Raw genomic sequence first — 26,500 nt, 5'->3', positions numbered from 1 at the left:
TAGTCTTTGCAATAAGTGCTATTGGATCAATTAGATACCTATATTGAAAAATGAACATTGGTCCCTACCTCTCAGCATACATAAAAATTAATTCAGTATGGATCATAGACTTAAATTTGAAAGCTAAAACATGATATTAGAGGAACATATAGGAGACTATCATATTAAGTTTGGCAGAGATGTATTAAACAGGACACAAAAAAACACTAATAATGTTTGCCCTCCCAGATAAAATGTTTATTAAGACACTCAGCATACAATTAACCCTGCTTCCTGACAGCATCCAATCCAGAGCAAAGCTTCACTTCCTTAAACTCTCTTGAAAATCACCTAACATACGCCCAAACACTTCAAACATTTTCTAACACCTTTTTGCTGAGATTCCCAACAATTCTCCACGGTATGTTCTCCTTCACTGCAATGAATAATAAACTCAATATTTGTTCAATGACGAGATATTCCTAGTGGCCTTTGCCTGGAAGATATGAACATCAAGAATATAGGAAGTCCTAGCAAGAGCAATCGGGCAAAACAAAGAAATAAAAGGCATCCAAAAAGGAAGAGAGGAAGTCAAACTATTTGTTTGTAGACACTATGATTTTATACCTAGAAAATCCCAAAGTATCTGTCCAAAAGCTCCTGGATCTGATGAACAACTTCAGCAAAGTTTCAGGATACAAAACCAGTATACATAAATCTGTAGCATTTCTGTACACAAACAACATCCAAGCTGAGAGTCAAATAAAGAATGAAATCTTATTCACAATAGCCACAAAAAAATAAAATACCTAGGAATACAGCTAACCACGGAGGTGAAAAATCTCTACAACAAGAATTACAAAATACCACTGAAAGGAATCAGAGATGACACAAATGGAAAAACATTCTATGCTCATGTACAGAAAAAAAAAATCAACATTGTTAAAATAGCCATACTGCCCAAAGCAATTTAAAGATTCAGTGCTATTCCTATCAAACTATCAATGACATTTTTCACAGAACTAGAAAAATCTATTTTAAAATTTATACGGAACCACAAAAGAGCCAGAATAGCCAAAGCAATCCTAAGCAAAAATGACAAAACTGCTGGAGGCATCACATTACCTGACTTCATACTATTCTACAAGGCTACGGTAACCAAAACAGCATGGTACTGGTACAAAAACAGACACATGGACCAATGTAACAGAATACAGAGCCCAGATGTAAAACCACACAACTACAACCATCTAATCTTCATCAAAGTTGACAAAAACAAGCCATGAGGAAAGGAATCCCTATTCAATAAATGGTGCAGGGATAACCGGCTAGCATATGCGTAAGACTGAAACTGGAGTGCAGTGGCACAATCACGGCTCACTGCAACCTGGACTTCCCAGGCTCAGGTGATTCTCTCACGTCAGCCTCTTGAGTAACTGGTACTACAAGTGCATACCACCATGCCCTGCTAATTTTTTGTAATTTTTTTTTTTTTAGAGATATGGTCTCACTATGTTGTCCAGGCTGGGCTGGAACTCCTGTGCTCAAGTGATCCTCTGGCCTCAGCCTCCCAAAGTGCTGAGATTACAGGTGTCAGCCACTTCACTCAGCCTAGAAATGCAAATTTAGCACAATGAGATATCGCCACAGACTTATCAACTTAAACCTCAATAAATAAGAGTGAACACTTGAAACACACAACATAGATGAATCTCACAGACATACAGCATAAATTCTGTATAATTTCATTTACAAGCAGTTCAAAAAGAGGTAAAGTTTATCTTTGGTGATAAAGGTCAGAAGAATGTTTATAATTAAGAGGCTCCTACCCGAGAGGCGGCCTGAGAGTCTTTTTGAATGTTGGAAATGTTCTATACATTGATCTGAGTGGTGTTATATTGATGTATACATATGTAAATGTTCATCAACTTATACACTCAAGATTTTTATCCTTTGCTGGATGTAACTCATATCTCAGTTTTTTTTAATATCAGAAAAGGAAAAAGGACTGTATATTTAGATAAGCAGTAGAAAAGCTACAGAACACCAATATAAAGAGATTTTTTCAAACAACCAAAGAGGAAACACAAAATTAGGCTGACAAATAATTTTTCAACAGCAAAAATGGAAGCTAGAAGACTAGAGAATAACGCTGTTTCCATCAATTCTGTTCAAATTTGCCACGTTTTAATATCTCTTACATCAAGGTGTTTCTTACAATCAATCAAAATTATGAATTGTTGTTGGCCAAGGGGCTGCTGTGACATAGTAGTTACTGCCTGCTCATATGCAAACATTAAAAGCACCTGTATCAAAACTTGCCGAACTGATGATGATGGATTAAGGGGAAAAATTTAGGACAAAAGAGTGAAATTGTCATTTAAGAACTATTGCATCACTAAGGTTTTGGTGGCACATAATACAATATTATATAGAAAAAAAGAGATATCAATGGTTCCACAAACCAAAGAGACTCAACAAGAATAATTTTAAAAGAATGAGGATAAAATAACTTTTCAGCAAATGAAAGACATCACATTTTCCCTAATAGACCATTATTAAAGGAGTATCTACAGGATATACTTTAGAAGAAGGAAAATGTACTATTATAAATGTCTGGAATGCTGGCAAAGAAAATGGCAAATACATGGCTAAATCTAAACAAACAACAGTATAAATGTCTAATTTGAAGATGAAAAAACAGCTAAAATAATGAGAAGAAGGACATTTACCCTGGGAGGCAATTATTTGTAATTAAAACATTCTAAGTTCCTTATATTAATTCATTGCTTTTTTCTACTCGTTAAGAAGTTATACACTCTATTTACATTATTTTAGTGATCACTCCAAAAAGTTAATATGCATAGTTAACATATAAATTTAGTCAATACAAAGTAATTAAAGCAACACACTTGACAAAATGTTAGACTGATGGTACCAAATACTAGTGAGGAAATGGGACCACATACATTGAGGGCAAGAGTGTAAAGTAAAAGAAATATTTTGGAAAACGACTTGGCTGTGCCTTTAGATTGGGTTCCCCATAAGCTGGCTCTGACTGAGGATTCATCTGAGAGTGATGTATTAGGAAGTGGTCCAAGTAAAAATATAGTGACTAGGGAGTGGGACCATGCAACAGGGAGAGGAAGAAGGCCAAACAATATTTTGATATCAACCAAGGTACCATTAAGGATCACTGTGGCACAATCCAATAGGGGGACACTGGAGACAATACAGGTCACAAATCAGAGTTGTCTCAAACAGGAGCAACAGAGCTGCAGTATTTATAACTATATATCTACTAATTATTAGCTAAAGTCTACTCTCTGGCGGACTTTAATTCTCAGATACTGGCTCTTCATGCTTGGAGACAAAAGGAGGTTGGTTCTGCAGTCCTGTGACAAAGAGCCACAGATTCTGGCTATTGGGAGAAAAAGCAAAAGCAGAGCAAAGGTGGATTAAAATGGCCAAGAATACCAAGGGGATAAGAATAGAATATTAATAGTGTCTGTTTTAGTGGGTATTAGTCTTAACACCACGAAAAATAATGATAGCTAGATCCTTCTCCCTCAGCCTTCCTTGCAATTATCTGAACTAAGGGCTTAAATATACCCACTTAAAAGTACACTCAACATTTTACCATCAAGTATGACGTTAGCTATAGGTTTTTGTAGATGCTCCTTATCAGACAAGAATTCTCTTCCAATCCCAATTTGCTGGGGTTTTTTATGAACTGAAGTTCAATGTTGTCAAATGCTTTTTCTGCTACTATGACCAAAGAACATCAAGCTTTTAAAATGTATTGAGACTTGTTTAATGCCTTAGTAAATGGCTTATCTTGGTGAATGCACCATATGCACTCGAAAACACTGTGTATTAGTTGTTTGATACAGTGTTCTAGACATGTGTATTATTCTTTAGATTTTCTATGTCCGTACTGGTATTTTGTCTAGTTCTTGTATTAAATATTGAGAAAACATTGTTAAAATTTCCAATTTAAAAAATACCTGGAGTATATTCTCTTGTTTGCAAATGCCTGTTTCTCTATCTGTACCGGTGTAAAAGAGTAGGTAGAAATATGGACTCCATCTTAAAATGATGATGAAATAAGGTCATGTGCACGAGGCACATCTAACATTTCTTTGTACATATTAGGACCTCACTACACATTTCTTCATCATTTTTAAGTATTACAAATTAATATGTTTTTGTTTTGGCAGAGGGGACAAGGCTGGATCTGATGTCATGGCTACTTACATGCAAGTTCTTTACTCTCATCTTGATGGCCTTGATTACATACATTGTGTAGATGTCAATTCATCGAATGGGTTCAAATGACCCATGCTGGTCTGAGGTTCCAGCGTTGCCCAGGAGAGTCCTGTTCAATGCACTCTGTTGTCTAGTCTTCTTCTAACACTAGAGATATAAGAATATTCATTAAACTCACTTTGGAAATGGCTGGACAGTTGGTGAGAGAGGGACTCCAAAATCAGCCAGGGTAATATTCCCACTGAAGTAATAATAGTACAGGAAAGCACTGAGAATGATGATTATAGTCAGGGTATTACTCAGCTTTGGCTTCTAACATAGGCTGTCTCTGTGTGATTCCATGAAGGTAGATCAAGCTGGGAGTAGTGGAGCCTTTGGAAGGATTATAGGCAATCTTTTAAGTTGAAAGTCAGTTTGAATGTACATATCCTTTAACCTTATATTCTCTACACAAGCAGCCCAGAACCACTTTAGAATAAATTCTCCTCCTTAAGGTTTCTTGCTGAATGTGAATGTGGCCCCCAAATTTGTGGGTGGTTACATCTGAATTTTTTTTTTAATGTTTGATCCTTGTATTTTTTCACAACATCTTATGGGCAGGTATTCCTTTTTTCTTTCACCATTATACCTGGTAACTTTGCTAACTCATTATTTAAATATACTTATATTCTTTTGGGAAGTTGGGAACATCTCAATGTTGGAGACCTCCTTAAATTTTGACAAGGTCTAAATTCAACTTTGCGGTTGTCTTCATCCCTAAAAATGTCATTTAATGCTCAATATCTGAAAGTTGATTAATAGGCATTCATATTATAAGTTAAATATTGCTCTCTATAGAGGCTTAAAAATGATTTTTTAAAAATCCCTAGCTGTATTACTTTTATACCTTCAGACACCAACTATCTCCACCAGCCCCATGATTTGGGGGATGAGAGAAGGGTGTGAAAGTAGAATTAAAAGTATTCCGATTGTCTCAATTATGGTAGGGCAGAAGAGAGGGAGAAAATAAACATTTTGTAAAAGCCTTACCTTTTTGGTGATAGAGGTGAAACAGGACCCTATAAAAAAAGGAATTTTATTGTGGGAAAAAGTATTTATTTTTGGGAATATTATCTTTATTGAAATTAAAGTTTTAGTAATGATAGAGGCAAAAAAAATTCCCTCACATTACTCATGAGAATATAATTTGTAAACAATTGTTCTGGAGTGAGATTTTTAACAAACAGTTAAAATCGTATGGCCTTTGATATATACATTAGTTTTAGGAATCTATCCTAATGATCTTACCAAAACTGTGTTTGCTTCTAATGTGAGTAAATATGCAGTCCTCCACTCAGGTTGCAGAACGGGTACTATTGCAGTCTTTAGCCCAAGGCCCAAATTAACAGGCTTACTATAATTTCAGGGTTGTGAAATCCTAAATGTTCTCTTTTTGATCATGTGATAATATGCTCTCAGCAGCCTAAGACATAGCAATAGCCACAGCAGGGAGAGAAAAATAGGTTCTAGGATCAGCTAGGCACTATGGCAGGGCCTCTGCAAGCAGTGGGCTAAAGGGGACAGGCATTAGAATTGGGGTACTGCCTCAGGGTTGGAAAAGAGGGACCCACTAAAGTGAGAGTTGGGGGTAGAATGAGTTTGGTGACCGTCTGTTAAGGAGCAGTAAGAAAGTGGGTATGAAGAGGACTGGGGACGAGTGAAAGAATGTGGTACAACCGTCAAGAGGGCCAAAAGCAGCGGTGTACAGGGAAGAGAAAGAGCTCAGTTCTGGGCCGGCAGCTAAGAATCAAGCCAAGCAGCCTTCCCTGAACCACGTTCTCCATCATCATAAAGTCAGGGATCGTTCATGCACATAAAGTCCAGGTACTTTCAGTATTGGGTCCGTGATGAGCTTCAGTGGTGGTAAGACAGAGGGACTTTGATTGCCCTCACCAAGTTTTGAAGGCTTTGTACACTCCTTTTATTCTTTACTGTTCAGATGTGATCATTTCCCCATGTCATTAAATAGTTTGAGATCATCATGGCCTTTCATTTTACTTTATTTCACCGGGTATGTATTCTGACTGACCTTTGTCCATCCCATACTTGGTCCCAATAGATTTCATACTTTTCATTTTAGGCTCTTTGCTGCTCAGAACTGCTTATTGCTGTACCTGTGTAGTCTGAGTGACCTTCATGATGGAAGACAAAACACTGCTGCAATATCTATAGAAGCAGGCAGGTCATCAGACCTCCGCAGTGGCACCTGGAGGAAGCATCCCTACGTCTAGGACTTCTGGTACTCAACCTCTCAGCCTACTCCTTTGGTCCTCCAGCCTCCTAGTGACAGGCAAATCAGGGACACTCACAAAGGGTCCCTTTGAAATCCCCTTCCTTACTACATCTCTGCCTTAAGGTTGACTCTGTGTACAGGATTGCACTTAGGGCACTGGGAGTAAGTGGGGAGTGACCTTTCACTAGTATATTCTACCAGGATTCCCCTGAGAACCAAGGTCTCAGGGCACTGAACCATCCAAAGCCTACTTTGTTCCCCTATTAAATCTTTGTAGATCTAAGCGTCACAAAAATTTGGGTAAAGTTATCTTAATTATAGGTTTCAAGTCATTACTGGTCCCGATCATCAAAAGAAAGAGGTTAACTGTATTTCTGTTCTCTTTCTTATATTCATCTTCCATATTGTCACTTTTTATGTTTCTCCATCCTTTGGAGGTAAGGCCTCTTGCTTGGGTATTGATCACATTGCAGAGAATGAAGTGAAGGAAACAAACAAACAGTGACAACTGAAAAGGTGATACTGCAAAGCAATACAAAAGAACCCCTTCTACTCTTACAAATGCCATTCCTTTGTCCCTTTATGAAATCCTGTGAAGATGTTCATGATTGTGAATTATTACCCTACCCAAGACATTTGCAGCACAAAAGAGGACCCTTGAGATGATAAAACTAGCATAGATCAAGGAATAATTCTCATTCTTGTAGGAGGAAGAAAACTGCTGGGCATCGTTGTTGAGGGAGGTGAGGAGTTACTGACATTGTTCAAAGGATACCCAGAAAGTCCCTGCCCATTCTACCTACCTCCAGAGCCAGTGGACAGAGAACACAGGGAATATGCTGGACCTACTCAGTAATGTAAACTGCTTCCAAGCACTTTTTCAACCACTTCAGCAGAATCTGTGTTTAAAACCAAACAGTGAATATGCTTAACACAATCTTCCTTCATACCCATCCAGGAAGGTGACTGTCAGCACCTTGAACTGGCCTTCATGATTAGCCCAGTTTCAGTTGTTTTAAGAGCCCTATAAATCATAAAAACTTTATTTTATTAGGCAATTTGAATTGCATCTCTGATTTCAAAAAGATTTTGACCTATTATATGCCAAACTACAAATTAATGATGTTTCCACTACTTCTGGGAATACAAATATTATCACATACATAATACAGATAATAATGTACCTCCACCTCCACATACAGCCCTATGAATCACTGCTGAGTGGCAAAATTTCACCTATTTAAATGAAGAGAGAGAAGCAATAAAGTAAACAAACATAAAAAACCCTTGTGATCTATTCCTCATTCGTATGCTCTGGAAAAATAACACGTATTAGAAATGGGGCAGAGAGGCCAGGCGTAGTGGCTCATGCCTGTAATCTCGGCACTTTGGGAGGCCAAGGCTGGGTTATCATGAAGCCAGAAGACTGAGACCATCCTGGCCAACATGGTGAAACCCTATCTCTACTAAAAATACAAAAATTAGCCAGGTGTGGTGGCACGTGCCTGTAGTCCCAGCTACTCAGGAGGCTGAGGCAGAAGAATTGCTTGAACCCAGGAGGCAGAGGTTGCAGTGAGCTGAGATCATGCCACGGCACTCCAGCCTGGGCGACAGAGCAAGACTCCATCTCAACAACAACAACAAAAAAGGCAGAGAGTTGTTGACTGAGTGCTGCCCTACAAGCCCACCTTAGGATAATCTGCTTCTGTTGGGATATTGAGCTTTTCCCAGAGATAGATGGGGTGGCAGAGGCATGTTAGCACAGTAGATTTCAAAGATTCGCATGCAGAGATACGTTGAAGAGAATTTTTTTTTTTTCTGCCCATTAGGGAAGGTGGTAATTGTATTGTGTTTCAGGTCATTCATTAAACAAGTTTGTACCTAAATTAACTACAGTTCTGCATTCCTTTCTCCACCACCTACCCAATTAAAGCAATATAAATGTAAATGCTTTTTCTGAAGTATCTAAGCCATTTTGCTGGTTCCCTGATAATGCATTAAATAAAACTGTAAGAATTGTTCACCAACAAATGTGTGAGATGCATGGCTTGTAACCATTTGGGGTATATGCTTTCAGACAGTTTTTTGGAAAAGAGGGAAGAAAAAGCACCCTATCTGACTATTCCTTATCTTATCTTGGCCACAGTCAGATTAAGGTTCATTTCCTAAGGGGCACAAAACTTGACTTGTTTACAACATTAATCGTCTGGGATTAGTCACCGGTGGGATCTCCATTTGCAGGACACCACAGGACTCTGTGTCAACATCAACCATAGCGTGGCAGGACATATAGTTTTTGAACAAGATATGGACCCCATTTACAGAACCAGGGAGGGAAAAGTGCCATATTGACTGAGACCATTTCTTTTCAATAATGTCTGACATTTATTGAAAATAAGGAAAAGACTTTCTCCAGGTAGTGTATTAGAGCAGAGCAGAATGCAGGGGTTACTGTGTTGAACAAAAGGCACACATCAGAGAGACAGTTGCAAACTCAGAAAACTGGGTTATAGGCAAAACTAACTGGTCCACAAGAGAAAATGAGAGACTCGATTTGGCTGCCAGGCACACCTGGGTCTAGGCTGGAACACAAGAGGTTTCTGGGGGTGGGGAGGAAATAGGTCTCGCTGAAGGTGACAGATCCCTTGGGGGGCCAGCTGTCTGGATCACTGTCCAAGGACTGTGGCCAGCCCAGATACCTCCGAGGTGAGTCCAGATCACTAGGAGCAGCAGTCTGTCAGTGGGATGCGATGGATGGCGATGGCAGTGGCAGCGCAGGTCTGTGGGCAGAATGATGTAGTCGTCTGGCAGTCTGGTGGGGAGGAGGGGGCTTGGCAGCGGCGGCAGTGGGTGGTCTGTCCAGTGTGTAACAGGAGCCCAGCTTGCAGCTGGAGCGCAGGACAGCGTCCAAATGTGCATGGGAGGGGCTGGCTGGCTGGAAGGAGAGGGCGGCGGCTCGCTCCAGAGTGAGGCCCAGGGGCGGCAGCAGGAGCCTGGAACGCTATTCCTGGAACAAAGGCAAGCACTACGCGGGAGGGGACAGGAGCTCAGGGGACATCGCGGCGGCTCGAGGGGGAGGGAGGTGCGGAGGGAGGGCGCCTGTGGCGACCCTGGCGGCGGCCAGTAGCACAGCGGACCCTCCCCAGAGCACCCGCCCCCAGGCTCGAGGGTCTCCCGGCCTAAAAGTCCTCGTCCTCCTCCCATCCAAAGACCCGCTTCATCTCGGCCAGGAAGCCCCGGTAATCATTGAGGAGGGGGCTCTCCTTCTTGATGTAGGGGATCACCCACTGCAGGGCGGGCCCCGTGAGGCGGGTGATGAGGAACGTCACCTTCAGGGCGTCGCTGGAGAATGTGTTCTCGTCCACGAACATGTAGGAGCCCGTCTGCACGATGAACTCCGGGAGCCGGTCGGTATCGCCATCAAACGTCTCGGGAAAGGGAATCGGGTTCCTCCAGCGACGCGTCGCAGGTCGGATCGGCAAGGCCAGGAGGGCCTTTATCAGCTGCACCCGACCGTCCATCGCTGCTCTTCGCTTCGCTGGACGTCAATGGGCTCCACCCGGCTCTGCAGAGGTCAGTACCGAGGCGTCGCCGGAAATGCGTGTCCACGAAGGCCTGCCCAAGCTAGGGTGGGCGGGGCCACGAGCGGGGCTCCAGCCCTCTCATGGACTCCGCCCACAAGGCCGGGTGTTCCCTAGTACGCAGGCGCGTCGTGGGGAACACACTTGCGAAGAAGGGCCTAAAGCCCTCAAGGAGGCAGGGTCCTATCGGAGAGGCTGGGCTGAGGGTTCCTAAGGTGGCGGGACGGGGAGCAGGGGAGGAACCAGGGAGACCTGGTGGTGTACGGGGCGCGAGGAGCTCGCTCCAAGGGTATGTTAGGGGCCCTACCTAGTTCTGGTAGTTGAGGAGTCCTCCCGCTGCACTGGTCCCCACCTCTCATCAGCCCTTGGGTATGCATTCGGGGAGCCTTGACCCTGGACGCCACTAGTATGAGGTTCTGTGAACACATTTTCCTGCTCCTTCTTGCGTCTCTCAACCAGATTATTGGCTCCCTACTTTGCAACATTAATAGAGAAGCCCCACATATTAGCAAATATAATCCAGAGCAGCATGTTCAAAGAGTAATGCACCACGCTTGAGGGATGGATACTCCATTCTCCATGATGTGATTATTAGGACCTAGTATTTGATAGCACAACAGGATGACTACAGTCAAAATAATTTAATTGTACATTTAAAAATAACTGAAAGAGTGTAATTGGATTGTTTGTAGCACAAAGGATAAGTGCTTGAGGGGATGGATGCCCCATTTACCATTATGTGATTATTATGCATTGTATACCTATATTAAAGCATTTCACGTACCCCATAAATACATATACCTATCATGTACCCACAAAAATTAGAAAATAAATTTTTAAAAAGAATAATATACCACAAGCAGTTAATGTAAGGAGAGTTAAATATTAAGAAATCTCTTAATTTGTTATAAAAGCTGCCCTCAGTTCTCTGTCACGTTGCCCTGTCTCTAGGCAGTTCACTACACTGCAGCTTGTTTCTTCATGGAACAAAGGGAGAATGTTTCTCCTTGAAAGATGGAGTCATGTATAAACTAACATAATCATGGGAGTTCATCACCTTTGCCACATTCTCTTGGTTAGAAGCAAGCCATAGTCCCCACCTACACTGAAAGGTATGACCAGGATATTGGGATGTTGGGGGCCACCTTAGAATCTGTCTGCCATAGCATGGATATACAAATTTGGTGATCCATTCATTTGTTGGAAGATATTTGGCACATTTACAGGTTTTGGAAATTACAAATGAATCAGCTATAAGCATTTACGTACAGATTTTTGTGTGAGCACAGATTTTCATTTTTCTAGAGCAAATTCCTAGAGCAAAGATTTATGTCATATGGTTCCCATTAAAAACTCTCATCAAACTTAAAAGGGAACTCCTAAATCTGATGAAGAGCATCTACAAAAATCCTACAGCTGTCATACTGGAAGGTGAAAGCCTGAATGCTTTTCACTCTTAGATCAAGAACAAGACACATAGAGGGAAACAACACACACTGAGGCCTATTAGAGGGTTGAGGGTGGGAGGAGGCAGAGGATCAGGAAAAATAACTAACGGCTAATAAGCTTAATACCTGGGTGATGAAATAATCTGTACAACAAACTCCTATGACACAAGTTTAACTATGTTAACAACCTGCACTTGTACCCCTGAACTTGAAAGTTAAAAAAGACGAACAAAACAAGTACATATGCCCACTCTCATCACTTTAGTGCAGTATTGTACTGGAGATTCTAGACAGTGCAATGAGGGCAAAGAAAATAAGGAAAGGAAAAAGTAATAAAAGGCATCTAGATTGGACAGGGCAAAGGCAGACTTTTGTTATTCATACACACTAGGATCGTGCATATAGAAAACATATTTTCTAAGATCAACAAAAAGTACTAGAACTAAGAAGCGAGTTTAGCAAGGTTGCAGGACATAGGCGAATATACAAAAATCAATTGTATTCCTAGTAACGAACAAGAGAAATTTGAGCTAGAATTTTAAACACCATAAAAACGTAAAAAATGTTAGGGTTAAATATGACAAAAGAGATGAGACTTGTACCCTGAAAACTACAGAACATTCCTGACATACATTACAAAATATCTGAGTAATGCAGAGATATATTTATGGACTGGAAGATTTAATGTTGTTAGTATATCAATCCTCCCAAAAATTGATATATAGATTCAAAGTCCCAGTGAGTGTTTTAACATATAAAAAACAACTAATTGCTTCTAAAATTCGTAGGGAAATGCAAAAAATATATATATATATTAGCAAAAACAACTTTGAAATAGAAAAAATAAGTTGGAGGACTGATAATATTTGATTTCAAGATTTATAATAAAGCTACTGCAATTAAGACAATGTGATATTGTTATCAAAATAGACAAATATAGTCATCCCTTAGTATTTACAAGGGACTGGTTCCAGGATCCCTGCAAATACCAAAATCTGAGGACGCTCAACTCCCTTATATAAAATGGTATAATATTTGCGTATAACCTATGTATATCCTCCCATATGCTTTAAATCATATCTAGATTACTTATAATACCTAATACAATACAAATTCTATGTAAATAGTTGTTACCTCATATTTTTAATTGTACTCTTTTTCTAATTTTTACTTTTATTTCAATAGTTTCTGAGGTACAGGTGGTTTTTTGTTACATGGATAAGTTCTTTAGTGGTGATTTCTGAGATTTTAGTGCACCTGTCACCCAAACAGTGTACACTGTACCCAATATGTAGTCTTTTATCCCTCACTCCCCTCCCATCCTTCCCCCCTGGATCACCAAAGTCCATTGTATCAATCTCATGCCTTTGCATCCTCATAGTTTAACTCGACTTCTAAGTGACAACATACAATATTCGCTTTTCCATTCTTGAGTTAACTTCACCTAGAATAATGGCCTCCAGCTCTATCCAAGTCGCTGAAAAAGACATTATTTAATTCCTTCTTATGGCTGAGTAGTAGTACATGTTGTATATATACCACATTGTCTTTATCCACTCGTTGGTTGATGGGCACTTAGGTTGGTTCCATATCTTTGCAATTGTGAATTGTGCTGCTATAAACATGCATGTGCATGTGTCTTTTTCACAGAGTGACTGATTTTTCTTTCCTTATTTCCCAGTAGTGGGATTGCTGGATTGAATGGTAGTTCTACTTTTCGTTCTTTAAGGAATCTCCGTACTGTTTTCCACACTGGTTGTACTAATTTACATTCCCACCAGCAGTGTAAAAATGCTCCCTTTTCCCCACATCCATGCCAACATCCATTTTTTTTAGACTTTTAAATTATGGCCATTCTTGCAGGAGTAAGGCGGTATCTCACTGTGGTTTTAATTTGCAGTTCCCTGATAATTATGTTATCTTCTAGAATTAGTGATGTTAAGCATATTTTCATGTTTGCTGGCTGTTTGTGTATCTTCTTTTGAGAAATGTCTATTCATGTCATTCGCCCACTTTTTGATGGGATTTTTTTTTCTTGCTGATTTTTTTTTTTAGTTCCTTGTAGATTCTGGATATTAGTCCTTTGTTGAATGCATAGTTTGTTAATACTGTCTGTCTACTCTGCTGATTATTTCTTTTGCTGTACAGCAGATTTTAGTTTAATTAGGTCCCATTTATTTATTTTTATTTTTGTTGCATTTGCTTTTGGGGTCTTGGTCATGAATTATTTGCCTAAGCCAATATCCAGAAGAGTTTTTATGTTATCTTCTAGAATTTTTATCGTTTCAGGTCTAAGGTTTAAGCCTTTGCTCCACCTTGTTGAATTTTTTTTATAGGGCGAAAGATGGGGATCCAGTTTCATTCTTCTACATGTGTCTTGACAGTTTTCCCAGTACCATTTATTGAATAGGATGTCCTTTCCCCAAATTATGTTTTTGTATGCTTTTTTAAAGATATGTTGGTTTTGTTTGGCTTTATTTCTGGGTTCTCCATTCTGTTCCATTGGTCTACATGCCTATTTTTATACCAGTACCATGCTGTTTTGGTAACTATAGCCTTGTAGCATAACTTGAAGTCAGTAACTGCGATGCCTCCAGATTTGTTCTTTTTGCTTAGTATGACTTTTGCTATGTGGGTGCTTTTTATTGGTTCCATATGAAATTTAAGATTGTTTTTTGTACTTCTGTGAAGAATGATGATGGTATTTTGATGGTAAATGCATTTAATTTGTAGATTGCTTTGGGCAGTATGGTCATTTTCACAATATTGATTCTTTCCATCCATGAGCATGGGGTGTGTTTCCATTTGTGTCATCTATGATTTCTCTCAGCAGTGTTTTGTAGTTCTCCTTGTAAATATATTCCACCTTTTTCATTAAGTACATTCCTAAGTATTTTTATTGAAGTTGTTATAAAAGGGATTGAGTTCTTAATTTGATTCTCAGCTTGGTCATTATTGATGTATAGCAGCAAAAATCCTCAGTAACATACTAGCTAACTAAATACAACAGCATATCAAAAAGATAATATGTTATGATCAAGTGGGTTTCATACCAGGGATACAGGGATGGTTTAATATATGCAAATCAATAAATGTACTATATTTATTGGAAGTCAAACTATTGTTGTTCACTAATGATATGATTCTATACCTAGAAAATCCTAAAGACTCATCCAAAAAGCTCCTAGATCTGATAAATGAATTCAATATAGTCTCGGGATACAAAATCAATGTATACAAATTATTTTTTATTATTTTTTTCCAGAATATTTTGATCAGCCGTTGGTTGAATCTGCAGATGCAGAACCCATGGATATAGAGGGCCAACTGTAGATGAATAGAATTGGATATGTAATTCAGAAATAGACCCACACATATATGGATAGCTGATTTTTGTAAAGTTTTGTAAAGGCAATTCAGTGGAAAAGGGATAATCTTTTCAAAATGATGCAGGAAAAGTTGAATATTCATTTACAAAAAAATTAATTTGATCTATATCTCATACCACATGCAAAAATTAACTCAAAAAGGTTAATAGACCTAATGGTAAAACCTAAAATTATAAAGCTCCTAGAAGAAAACAGGAAAAAAAACCTTTTGAAACCTTGGATTAGACAAAGATTTCTTAGCTATCACAAGAAAAGCACAATTCTCATAAGCAAAATTTGGTAAATTGGACTTCATCATATTAAAACGCATGTGCTCTTCAAAAGACAATGTTAAGAGAATGAACAGAGAAGGCACAGGCTGGAAGAAAATATTTGTAAATGGCATATATAATGAAGATTTGAATACAGGATACATATAGAACTCTCAAAACAACAATGTAAATGTCAACAACCTGATTTAAAATGGAAAAAATATCTGAAGAGACACTTCACTAAAAAGGATAAATGTATGACAAATAAGCAACAAAAAAGATGTTCAGGGACATACGAATTTTATGTTTCTTAATAGTAGGAAGTAAAATCAGTCAAATGCATTTTCTGTGTCTATGTGTGTTCTGTGTTCCCTAATTTATGCAGTTAGGGAACTGCAAATTAAAACCACAATCACACCTATTAGAATGGCTGAAGTAAAAAAGAAAATCAACAAATGAAGAACCCAGAACAAAACAAAACCTGACGATACTGAGCGTAAATGAGTTTGCACAGCAACTTAATCTTTCATATATTGCCAGTGGGAATACAGAATGTTAGCAACTTGGGAAAACATATTTGGGAAACAAGTTTCTTTCATCCAATTTTACACACTATAATTCCTCCTCCACTGAGATGACCACTATTCTGAATTCTATAAGCATTTAGCTTTGCCTATTTTTAACACTGATATAAAGTGAAATCCTAAAGTATATACAAATTTTGTGCCTCACAACTTCTATTCAGTGTAACATCTGTAGCACTCCTCCATATTGCTGTGTGTACTAATACAGAGTTCCATTGTATGACTATGCCATAATTTATTTATCCATTTGCCTACTCTAGTAAAATATAAAAATAATAATATGCCATGATTAAATGAAATTATCCCAGCAATGCAATGTTGTTTTATGAATCAAAAATCAATTATAACTACCGTACTAACTAAAAGGAACTGTAGCAGACAAAATGGCAATCCCCCAAAGATGTGTGTGTCCTAATTTCCAGAACCTGAAAATATAAAGCAAGAAGGAATTAAAGCTACAGACAGAACAAAAGTTGCTAATCAGTTACACTGAAAATATGAAGATTATCATCGATTATCTAATCATATGAACTCTTAAAAGTGTAAGATGAAGGCAAAGAGGATTAGAAAGAAGTCACATGAGAAAAATTTGACACCCACTATTGCTGACTTTGAAGAGGAAGAAGGTGGCAATGAGCCAGTAAATATGGCATCCTCTACAAGCTGGGAATGGCCCTCATATTACAGAGCAAGAACACAGTACCTCAGTCCTACAACCACAAGGAACTGAATTCTGCCAATAGTCTAAATGAACGGAAAAGAACTTATTTCATAGAATCTCCAGAAAGGAACATAGCCTCCCAATACCATGACTTTGGTCTAGTATGACCCATATGGAACTTCTGACCTACAAAACAATAAGATGATAAATTTCTGTTGTTTTAAACCACTAGATTTGTGGTAATTCATTAAGACAGCAACAAAAAGCCAACACAAAGAGAAAATCCATAGGACACATCAATAGACACAGAAAATGCATTTGACTGATTTCATTTCCTACTATTAAGAAATAGATAAAATTCATGGAGGGTATCTTGTAATTTGGAGGAAAGATATATCACATTTAGTTGTACTGGTAGGACACTTTTACTGAATGGCCTGTATGGATGTTTCACAAATATGCATGCTACTCTGCTCATCAGGACTTACATAACCTAGTCAACCCAACTGCGTTGAAAGTATCTATGGCAAACAAGTGATCAAGGTACACATAATCAATAACAAAATATACTACATCATGAACACCTTGATTTGATAAACTAACACACAAAATCTTTGCTGGTATACCTGGCAAAAATAACTCATTCTAATCATGAGAAAACAACAGAGGAAAGCAAATCTAGGGGCATTTAAAAAAAATGTTGACCAATAATTTTCAAAAGTGTCAAAGCCGAGGATTTGCAAAGGAACACGGAAGGGCAGATAGCATGGGACAAGGGATAGATATACCAGGCTGACTACTCAGCTTTAAAGAATTTCTAGGCTTTGCTCTCCAAGCACAATGGGCTTAGACCTCACCAAAAAAATCTTCACTCCCCACCCACCTAGAAAGACTTCGCCCCACCCCTACGGTGCGACCCCGCCTCCTCGACCAGTTAAGCCAGTCACCACATTTCCCACCACCTGTTCCGCTGGGTGCCCCGGGACTCCCTGGCGCACTACTGACCTCAAGGCCTTCTGGGCAGAGCTTGCCAAAGCAGCTGGGCCCTTCCCATGGCTCCGCCCATATCCCGGCTCCTCCTTCTCCGACCTGCACTTCCCGCGACGCCCCGGTGCAGCTCCCCCGCCAAGCCCAGCGCAGCTCAGCTAAGCTCAGCCGAGCGAGCGCGGCGCGATGGACGGTCGGGTGCAACTGATGAAGGCCCTCCTGGCCCGGCCCCTCCGGCCCGCGGCGCGTCGCTGGAGGAACCCGATTCCTTTTCCCGAGACGTTTGATGGCGATACCGACCGGCTCCCGGAGTTCATCGTGCAGACGGGCTCCTACATGTTCGTGGACGAGAACACGTTCTCCAACGACGCCCTGAAGGTGACGTTCCTCATCACCCGCCTCACGGGGCCCGCCCTGCAGTGGGTGATCCCCTACATCAAGAAGGACAGTCCCCTCCTCAGTGACTACCGGGGCTTCCTAGCCGAGATGAAGCGGGTCTTTGGATGGGAGGAGGACGAGGACTTCTAGGCCGGGAGACCCTCGAGCCTGGGGGCGGGTGCTCTGGGGAGGGTCCGCTGTGCCAGTGGCCACCGCCAGGGTCTCCACAGGCGCCCTCCCTCCGCGCCTCCCTCCCCCTCGAGCCGCCGCGATGTCCCCTGCGCTCCTGTCCCCTCCCGCGTAGTGCTTGCCTTTGTTCCAGGAATAGCGTTCCAGGCTCCTGCTGCCGTCCCTGGGCCTCACTCTGGAGCTGGCTGCCTCCACCCTCTCGTGCCAGCCCAGCCCCTCCCATGCACATTTGGACGCCGTCCTGCGCTCCAGCTGCACAAAGCTGGGCTCCTGTTACACACTGGACAGCCCACTCACAGCCGCCGCTGCCAACCCCCCTCCTCCCCACCAGACTGCCAGACGACTACATCATGCTGCCCACAGACCTGCGCTGCCACTGCCATCGCCATCCATCGCATCCCACTGACAGACTGCTGCTCCTAGTGATCTGGACTCACCTCGGAGGTATCTGGGCTGGCCACAACCCCTGGACAATGATCCAGACAGCTGGCTGCCCCTCAGGGGGCCTGTTACCTTCAGAGAGACCCATTTCCTCCCCAATCCCAGAGACTTTTTGTGCTCCTGCCACATGGCTGCCAGGGCTCAGCTGTGCCTGGCAGCTAAATCGAGTCTCTCATTTTCTCTTGTGGACCAGTTAGTTTTGCCTGTATTCCATTTCTCTTCTGAATTTGCAGCATTTTCTCAGGTGCTTTTTGATCAACAAAATAACTTGTTTCTTCTGCTCAACTCCTTTATACTACCTGGAGAAAAATATTTTCCATATTTCCAATAAATGTCAGACACTATTGAAAAAGAAAGAGTCTGAATGAATATGGCACCTTTCCCTCCCTGGTCCTGTAAACGTGGTCCATGTCTTGTTCAGAAGCGATATCCCCTGCCATTCAGTGACTGATGTTGACTCCTGCATTATAAAACATCTAAGATAGAGTCCTGTAGTAACCTGGGGATAGTGTCCCCACTGGTGATCATTCTGTCCCGGATGTTGAATCCTCTAAACCAGTTAGGATTATCCCAAGCCTCTTAGTAAATGAATGGTTACCTCATTTTGGCCAACATTGTGAGAAGTCAGCCAGCAGGCCCTTGGAAAAGGTATCCTCAGCTCCAGAAAGTGGATTGAAAACACAATTCCCAAATTGTTACAAACCATAAATCCCACACAGATTATTGGTGAACAGCTGTAAAATTTTATTTAACCCATGATTCAGGGAACCAACAGAATTATATAGGTGCTTTTCAAAAGCATTTATAAATTCTTGATTATGTAGGTAGTGGGAGGAAATGCAGAAATGAGACTGTTAATTTAGATACAAACCTGGTGATGACCTGCAGGACAATAAAACTATATATAAACTTTCTTAATAAGCAGGAAAAAAATCACTTCTTATGGTTTAGCTGCAGTTTAATCTCTTAGATTTACAGTACTGTAAAAAGCTTATGCTTCCTCACCAACTGTTAGTGAACAAAGTTAAACATACTAATCAGGTGAGCCACAGGTAGACTTATTGGACAATGTTCTGGTATGGTGTGAAAAGGCTGTGCAATCAACTTTTTGCCCCATTTCTAACTGTTGGTGATTTTCCAGAACAGGGAATGAAAGAATGAATCCTACCAGCATTTTTTTCACTGTTTTTCTCTTTCTTAATTTGAATAGATAAGCTTTTGCCATTTAGTTTAGTCCCTTTTGTGCTGCCATAACAGAATGCAACAGACTGGATCATTTAAAAAGAACAGAAATTTATTTTCTCATAGTTCTGGAAGCTGAGAAGTCCAAGATCAAGTCACTGATATCTGGTGAGGGCCTTTTTGCTGAGTCCTCACACAGTGGAAGGTAAAAGGGCAAGAGAGGATGAATGCCAAGTTCATGTGACAGGAGTGAAGATAGATAAACCACTCCTGCAAACATTTTTATAGTGACATTAATCCATTCATGAGGGCAGAACTCTCACGACCTAAATAGCTCTCAAAGGGGCGCACCTCCCAACATTGTTGCATTGGGGATTACATTTCGACATGAAATTGGAAGGGACAAAAATATTCAAACCACAGAATCATTTGTGTGCTGTAGTTTGCAGGGCTTTATATGGTGCCGGAGGTACATTTTCTAATAATGTATCTTGATTATATTTTTGTTCCTCCAAATAATAAAACCACAATTAATTTGCAGTTTAACATATAATTTTAACTCTTGAAATTGAAGGAAAAATCGAATTGCTTAATAAAAGCAATTTATTGGCCAGGCACGGTGGCTCACGCCTGTAATACCAGCATTTTAGGAGGCCAAGGCGGGCGGATCACAGGTCAGGAGATCGAGACCAGCCTGGCCAACATGGTGAAACCCTGTCTCTACTAAAAATGCAAAAATTTGTCGGGTGTGGTGGCAGGTGCCTGTAATCCCAGCTACTCTGGAGGCTGAGGCAGGAGAATCACCTGAACCCAGGAGGCGGAGGTTGCAGTGAACTGAGATTGTGCCATTGCACTCCAGCCTGGGCAACAGAGCAAGACTCTGTCTCAAAAAAAAAAAAAAAGCAATTTATTATTTCATTATTTATAGCATGCTTAAAAACAACTGAAACTCGATTAATTATGAGATGTCAAGGTGCTGGTAGTCTGCTTTCTTGGATGAGTGAAAAGGACAGTGTGTTAAGCATATTCACTGTTTGGATTTAAACATAGATTCTGCTGAAGCAGTTGGAGAGGTATTTAGAAGCAATTTACCCAACAGAGTAGGCCAACATATTCCCTGTGATCTGTGTCCACTGGCTCTGGAGGTAGGTAGAATGGGCAGGGACCTTATGGGTAACCTTTGAACAATGTCAGCAACTGTATTAGTTCGTTCTCACAGTGCTATAAAGACACTACCCAAGACTGGGTAACTTACAAAGAAAAGAGGTTAAATTGATTCACAGTTCTGCATGGCTAGGGAGGCCTCAGGAAACTTACAGTCATGGTGGAAGAGGAAGCAGACACATCTTACATGGCAGCAGGCAAGAGAGAGCATGTGAAGGTGGAACTGTCAAACACTTATAAAACCATCAGATCTTGTGAGAACTCACTCACTATCATGAGAACAGCATAGGGGAAACTGCCCCCATGATCCAATCACCTCCCACCAGGTCCTTCCCTTGACATGTGGAGATTATGGGGATTACAATTTGAAATGAGATTTGAGTGGGGACACAGAGGCAAACCATATCATTCTACACTGACCCCTCCCAAATCTCACGTCCTTTTTATATTTCAAAACTGATTGTTGCCTTCTCAATAGTCCCCCACTGAGTCTTAACTCATTCCAGCATTAACACAAAAATCCAAGTCCACAGTCTCATCTGAGACAAGGCACGCCCCCTCCACTTAGGAGCCTGTAAAATGAAAAACCAGTTAGTTACTTCCAAGATACAATGGGGGTACAGGCATTGGATAAATGCTTCCATTCCAAATGGGAGAAATTGACCAAAGCAAAGGGGCTACAGGCCCCATGCAAGTCTGAAATCCAGCAGGGCAGTCATTAAATCTTTTTTTTTTTTTTTTTTTTTTTTTGTCGTTTTTTGGGATGAAGTTTCACTCTTGTTGCCCAGGCTGGAGTGCAGTGGTGTGATCTCAGCTCACTGCAACCTCTGATTCCCAGGTTCAAGTAATTCTCCTGCCCTAGCCTCCCAAGTAGCTGGGATTACAGGCATACACCACTACACCCAGCTATTTAGTAGAGATGAGGTTTCACCATGTTGGCCAGGCTGGTCTCAAATTCCTGACCTCAGGTGATCCACCTACCTCGGCCTCCCAAAGGGCTGGGATTACAAATGTGAGCCACTGCACCCAGCCTAAATCTTAAAGCTCCAAAATAATCTCCTTTTACTCTATGTCTCACATCCAGGGCATGCAGATGCAAAGAGTGGGCTCCCATAGCCATGGGCAGCTCTGCCCCTGTGGCTTTGCAGGGTTCAGCCCCTGTGGCTGCTCTCATGGGCTGGCATTGAGTGCCAGTGGCTTTTTCAGGCACACAATGCAAGCTGTCAGTGGATCTACCATTCTGTGGTCTGGAGGACTATGGCCCTCTTCTCACAGCTGCACTAGGCAATGCCCCAGTGGGGACACTGTGTGGGTGCTCCAACTCCACATTTCCCTTCCACACTTCCCTAGCAGAGGTTCTCCATGCGGGCTCTGCCCTTGCTGCAGACTTCTGCCTGGACATCCAGGCATTTCCATACATCCTCTGAAATCTAGATAGAAATTCCCAATCCTCAGTTCTTGAATTCTGTGCACCTTCAAGCACAACACCACATGGAAGCTGCCAAGGCTTGGGGCTTACACTCTCTGAAGCAATGGCCTGAGCTGTACCTTGGGCCCTTTTAGCCATGGCTGAAGCTGGAGTGGCGGGGACTCAGGGCACCAAGTCCCTAGGCTGCACATAGTGGGGTGGGGCCGTCCCAGGCCACAAAATCATTTTTTCTTCCTTGGCCTCCACGCCTATGATGGGAGGGTCTGCTGTGAAGTTCTCTGACATGCCCTGGAGACATTTTCCCCATGTCTTGGTGATTAACATTCAGTCCTCGTTACTTATGCAAATTTCTTCAGCAGGTTTGAATTTCTCCCCAGAAAATGGGTTTTTCTTTTCTACCACATGGTCAGGTTGCAAATTTTCCAAACTTTTATGCTCTGCTTCCCTTTTAAACGTAAGTTCCAATTCCAGATCATCTCTCTCAAGCTCAAAGTTCCACAGATTTCTAGGGCAGGGGCAAAATGCTGCTAGTCTCTTTCCTGAAACATAACAAGGGTGACCTTTTCTCCAATTCCCAATAAGTTCCTTGTCTCCATCTGAGACCACCTTAGCCTAGACTTTATTGTCCATATCACTGGCAGTATTTAGGTCAAAACCATTCAGCAAGTCTGTACTAAGTTCCAAACATTCCCACATCTTCTTGTCTTCTTCTGAGTCCTCAAAACTGTTCCAACCTTTGCCTGTTACTCAGTTCCAAAGTTACTTCCACATTTTCTGGTATCTTTATAGCAGTATTCAACTCTGCTGGTACCAATTTACTGTATTTGTCTGTTCTCACACTGCTATAAAGATACTACCCAAGACTGAGTAACTTACAAAGGAAAGAGGTTTAATTGACTCACAGTTCTTCATGAGTGGGGAAGCCTCAGGAAGCTTACAATCATGGCAGAAGAGGAAGCAGGCATGTCTTATGTGGCAGCAAGCAAGAGAGAGCATGTGAACGTGGAACTGCCAAACGCTTATAAAGCGATCAGATCTTGTGAAAACTCACTCATTATCACAAGAACAGCATGGGGGAAACCACCCCCATGATCCAATTATCTCCCACGATGTCCCTCCCTTGACACATGGGGATTATGGGAATTACAACTTGAGATGAGATTTGAATGGGGACACAGAGCCAAATCATATCAGTAACCACATAGCCCCCTCAACAATGCCTCAGCAGTTTTCTTCCTTCTGACAGAATGGCTCTGTCAGGGAATTTTTCCTTGGTCTACACTAGTTCTATCATTACAAGTCTTCTTTTATGCTATAAATATCTTGGGGAGGATAACAGTTCACAAGAATGAATCATGAACATCTTTGCAAGATTTCATAAAGAGACAGAAGAAATGGTATTTGTAAGGGGAGAAGGGAGGTTCTTTTTCATTATTGTCTTACTCAGTTTGGGCTGCTATAATAAATTATCACAGACTGGGTGGCTTAAACAACAAACATTTATTTCTCACAGTTCTGGAGATTTGAAAATCCAAGATCAAGGTGTTGGTAGATTTGGTATCTTGTGAGGGCCCTCTTCTTGGTTTGTAGACCACCTTGTTGCTGTGTCATCTAACAGCAGAGAAAGAACACTCCAGTCTGTTTCTTATAAGGCAGTGGTCCCCAACCTTTTTGGCACCAGGAACCAGATTAGCAGAAGACAATTTTTCCACAGACTGGGCTGGGGGATGATTTAAGGATGAATCATTCAAGCACAGTACATTTAATGTGCACTTTATTTCTATTATTATTTAATATATAATGAAATAATTATACAGCTCACCATAATGTGGAATCAGTGGGAGCCCTGAGCTTGTTTTCCTGCAACTGGACGGTCCCATCTGGGGGTGATGGGAGACAGTGACAGATCATTAGACATTACATTCTCATAAGGAGTGCACAACCTAGATCCCTCGCATGTGCAGTTCACAATAGTGTTTGCACTGCCATGAGAATCTAATGCCGTCATTGATCTGACAGGAGGTAGAGCTCAGGCAGCAATGTGGGCCATGGGGAGTGTCTGTAAATATAGATGAAGCTTTACTCCCTTGCCCAGTGTTCACCTCCTGCTGTGCCACCTGGTTCCTAACAGGCCACAGACCAGTATAAGGAGGGCAAGGGGTTGGGGACCCCTATTATAAGGGCATTAATCCCAACATGGGTGCCCCATCCTCATGACCTCATCTAAAATTAATTTGCTCACAAAGGCCCCAACTCCAAATACCACCACATTGGGAATTAAGGTTTCAACATATGAATTTTGGAGTAGGCAAAAAACATAAATATCAGTCGATAGCAATTACTTTGCATTCTTATCACTTGTTATTTTTCTTGGTTTGTTTTTCTCACTTCCTTCTTAGCAATGTATTCTATCCCCCACCATGAAGCTACATCTCCAAAGTGAATGTAAAAGGACAATGCATATAAAGGGCATGAGAGAGAAAATGTAATTCACCCTTTTTTTGGTGGTTGGGGACATTATTGTCCTGAAGCCTATAATTAAGATAAATGTCTGCAAATCTTGTGACACACATGCACAAAAACTTAATATGGGAAATACAGGCACAGAGGGGACATTGTGGCCTTTGAGTGGTTTAACGTACTGATACTTTGGGTTCCAGGGCAATCCTGGTGGAGAGAACTTGTGTAATAAGAGGCTTGAAAGTACAAGTCTCAAATTGTTACAAACTGTAATTTTCACACAGCTTTTTGGTAAATACCTATCAGTGTTTATTTAACTCATTGTTCAGGGAGTCAGCAGAATGACAGAGTTAGTTCAAAAAGTCATGTAAAGGTCTTTCGGGGAAGGAATGTGGTAATAAGATTAATTTAGGAACAAACTTGGCCAATGCCCAGAAAAATATCACTCCTTAACCATATTTCTCTAAGTTAACCTCTTAAATCTACAATATTGTAGTATTCTTCATAATTAGTTGTTGGTCAGAGTTAAATATCCAGATAGACTCAGATGATCTCAGGTAGGGTTATTAGAAAACTCCCTGCCCTGATATGAAAATGTTGTGCAGAGTCATCTTTTTGCCTCATTTCCATTTTGGGTGATTTTTCCAGAAAAGTGGAAGGATTAATATATATCACACGGGTATAGCTTTACTTTTTTTTCTTTTTGTTTGACAAGTAAGCTTTGCTATCCATTAATTCTGTGCCCTGTGATTTGCTGGGATGTAAATAAACTAGAGCTATATTATGTGCACTAAGACTACGAAATTTTATTAATTCAGTAGTTTTTCTATGTTAATATAGCAAAGTCCTGTTGAAGTTAATTGAACAATTTGAATTATTTGAAAAAGGAAGTCTTTTTTTTATTTTTATACCATCTACTGGTTTGTTAAAACAGTTGAAACTGGGCCAGCAGTGGTGCCAGTTCAATGTACAGGAATCTGTTTTCCTTGATGATAGAGAGGAATAGTTGGATCAAGCCAGAGTCACAGTGATACCTATACCTGGACATATCTATCCCTGAGGAGCAAGCCCTCTTGGATTCACCATGGGGAGCCATTGTCTGATTTGTGATTTGGTCAACAAGTAGCTGCCCATCCCAGACCCCTGAGCGGAAGCCCGGAACACTCCATCCTTTTTCATACAAACCTCTGGACCATTCTTCTGCTGAGGGCAGAGTGGGCCCCTTAGTAGGAGGGGAAGGAGGTCCTCCTGCTCACCTTCCAATGGAATGAGGGCTTGCGCCTTGTCAATATCTGATTAGAAATGCACTATGTGGTCATTGTAGAAATCTGGGAATATGTAGAATAATACCAAATGGAAAAGGAATATCACCCATAAGAACCAATTTAATATGTTATTTGTTTCTGTTCAAGAGTTGTGTATATGGCTCTTAAGTTACATAATTATAATCATACACAGTTGTGGATCCACCTATTTTCAGTTATTTTATATCATGAAGCATAACTTATATCAGTATAGCATTTAAGAAAACCTAATTTCAATGCCTGTATAATACATATGTACCATAATATATCTAATATCTTTCTTTGTGGTCTATGACTGCCCATTTATTTTGTTATTATAAGTAATGCTCTGATTACCATTTTTAAACATAAATCTTCATATGTTTTTGTGTTTATTTCTTTAGGTGGCAGTGTTAAAATGGAGTTATTATACAAAAGGTACGAACATTTTGAGACTCTGAATACATTTTGGGAAACTGCTTTACAAAATGCATGTATTAATTTTTACTCCCAGTAGTAAACTATGAGATGGCCCCCCTTACTGCACCACATC

The 26,500-nt window shown here is 40.8% G+C and overlaps 3 protein-coding genes and 1 long non-coding RNA gene across 4 annotated transcripts; 1 reads left to right on the top strand and 3 right to left on the bottom strand.

The window, feature by feature from the left end:
• Positions 1 to 2,144: 2,144 nt before the first annotated feature.
• Positions 2,145 to 17,505, bottom strand: LOC141409432 (uncharacterized). The gene is made up of 5 exons (XR_012430172.1): positions 17,440 to 17,505; positions 7,324 to 7,419; positions 5,278 to 5,306; positions 4,237 to 4,395; positions 2,145 to 3,400 (listed from the first exon to the last, which is right to left on the bottom strand). It is a non-coding gene; the product is annotated as an uncharacterized lncRNA (long non-coding RNA).
• On the bottom strand, positions 8,882 to 10,070 carry LOC102119359 (retrotransposon Gag-like protein 8C). The gene has a single exon (XM_045384156.1). The coding sequence runs from the start codon at positions 10,039 to 10,041 to the stop codon at positions 9,700 to 9,702; it is 342 nt and encodes a 113-aa protein (XP_045240091.1). The 5' UTR covers positions 10,042 to 10,070; the 3' UTR covers positions 8,882 to 9,699.
• On the bottom strand, positions 8,882 to 10,070 carry LOC102118969 (CAAX box protein 1). Its single transcript, XM_074029784.1, has one exon. The coding sequence runs from the start codon at positions 9,722 to 9,724 to the stop codon at positions 9,098 to 9,100; it is 627 nt and encodes a 208-aa protein (XP_073885885.1). The 5' UTR covers positions 9,725 to 10,070; the 3' UTR covers positions 8,882 to 9,097.
• Positions 17,506 to 17,558: 53 nt separating the features above from the next.
• Positions 17,559 to 18,785, top strand: LOC102119736 (retrotransposon Gag-like protein 8B). The gene has a single exon (XM_015444198.4). The coding sequence runs from the start codon at positions 17,608 to 17,610 to the stop codon at positions 17,947 to 17,949; it is 342 nt and encodes a 113-aa protein (XP_015299684.1). The 5' UTR covers positions 17,559 to 17,607; the 3' UTR covers positions 17,950 to 18,785.
• The last annotated feature ends 7,715 nt before the right edge of the window (positions 18,786 to 26,500 follow it).

This window comes from Macaca fascicularis, chromosome X, assembly GCF_037993035.2.
Source record: "Macaca fascicularis isolate 582-1 chromosome X, T2T-MFA8v1.1".
Classification (NCBI taxonomy): Eukaryota; Metazoa; Chordata; class Mammalia; order Primates; family Cercopithecidae; genus Macaca; species Macaca fascicularis.
Note: the sequence above shows the minus strand (reverse complement) of the source record. Positions and strands in the feature narration are given on the sequence as shown.

Excerpts from the sequence above, each read along its gene's own strand:
- LOC102118969 (XM_074029784.1), bottom strand. The coding sequence starts at position 9,724 with ATGGGAGGAGGACGAGGACTTTTAGGCCGGGAGACCCTCGAGCCTGGG.
- LOC102119359 (XM_045384156.1), bottom strand. The coding sequence starts at position 10,041 with ATGGACGGTCGGGTGCAGCTGATAAAGGCCCTCCTGGCCTTGCCGATC.
- LOC102119736 (XM_015444198.4), top strand. The coding sequence starts at position 17,608 with ATGGACGGTCGGGTGCAACTGATGAAGGCCCTCCTGGCCCGGCCCCTC.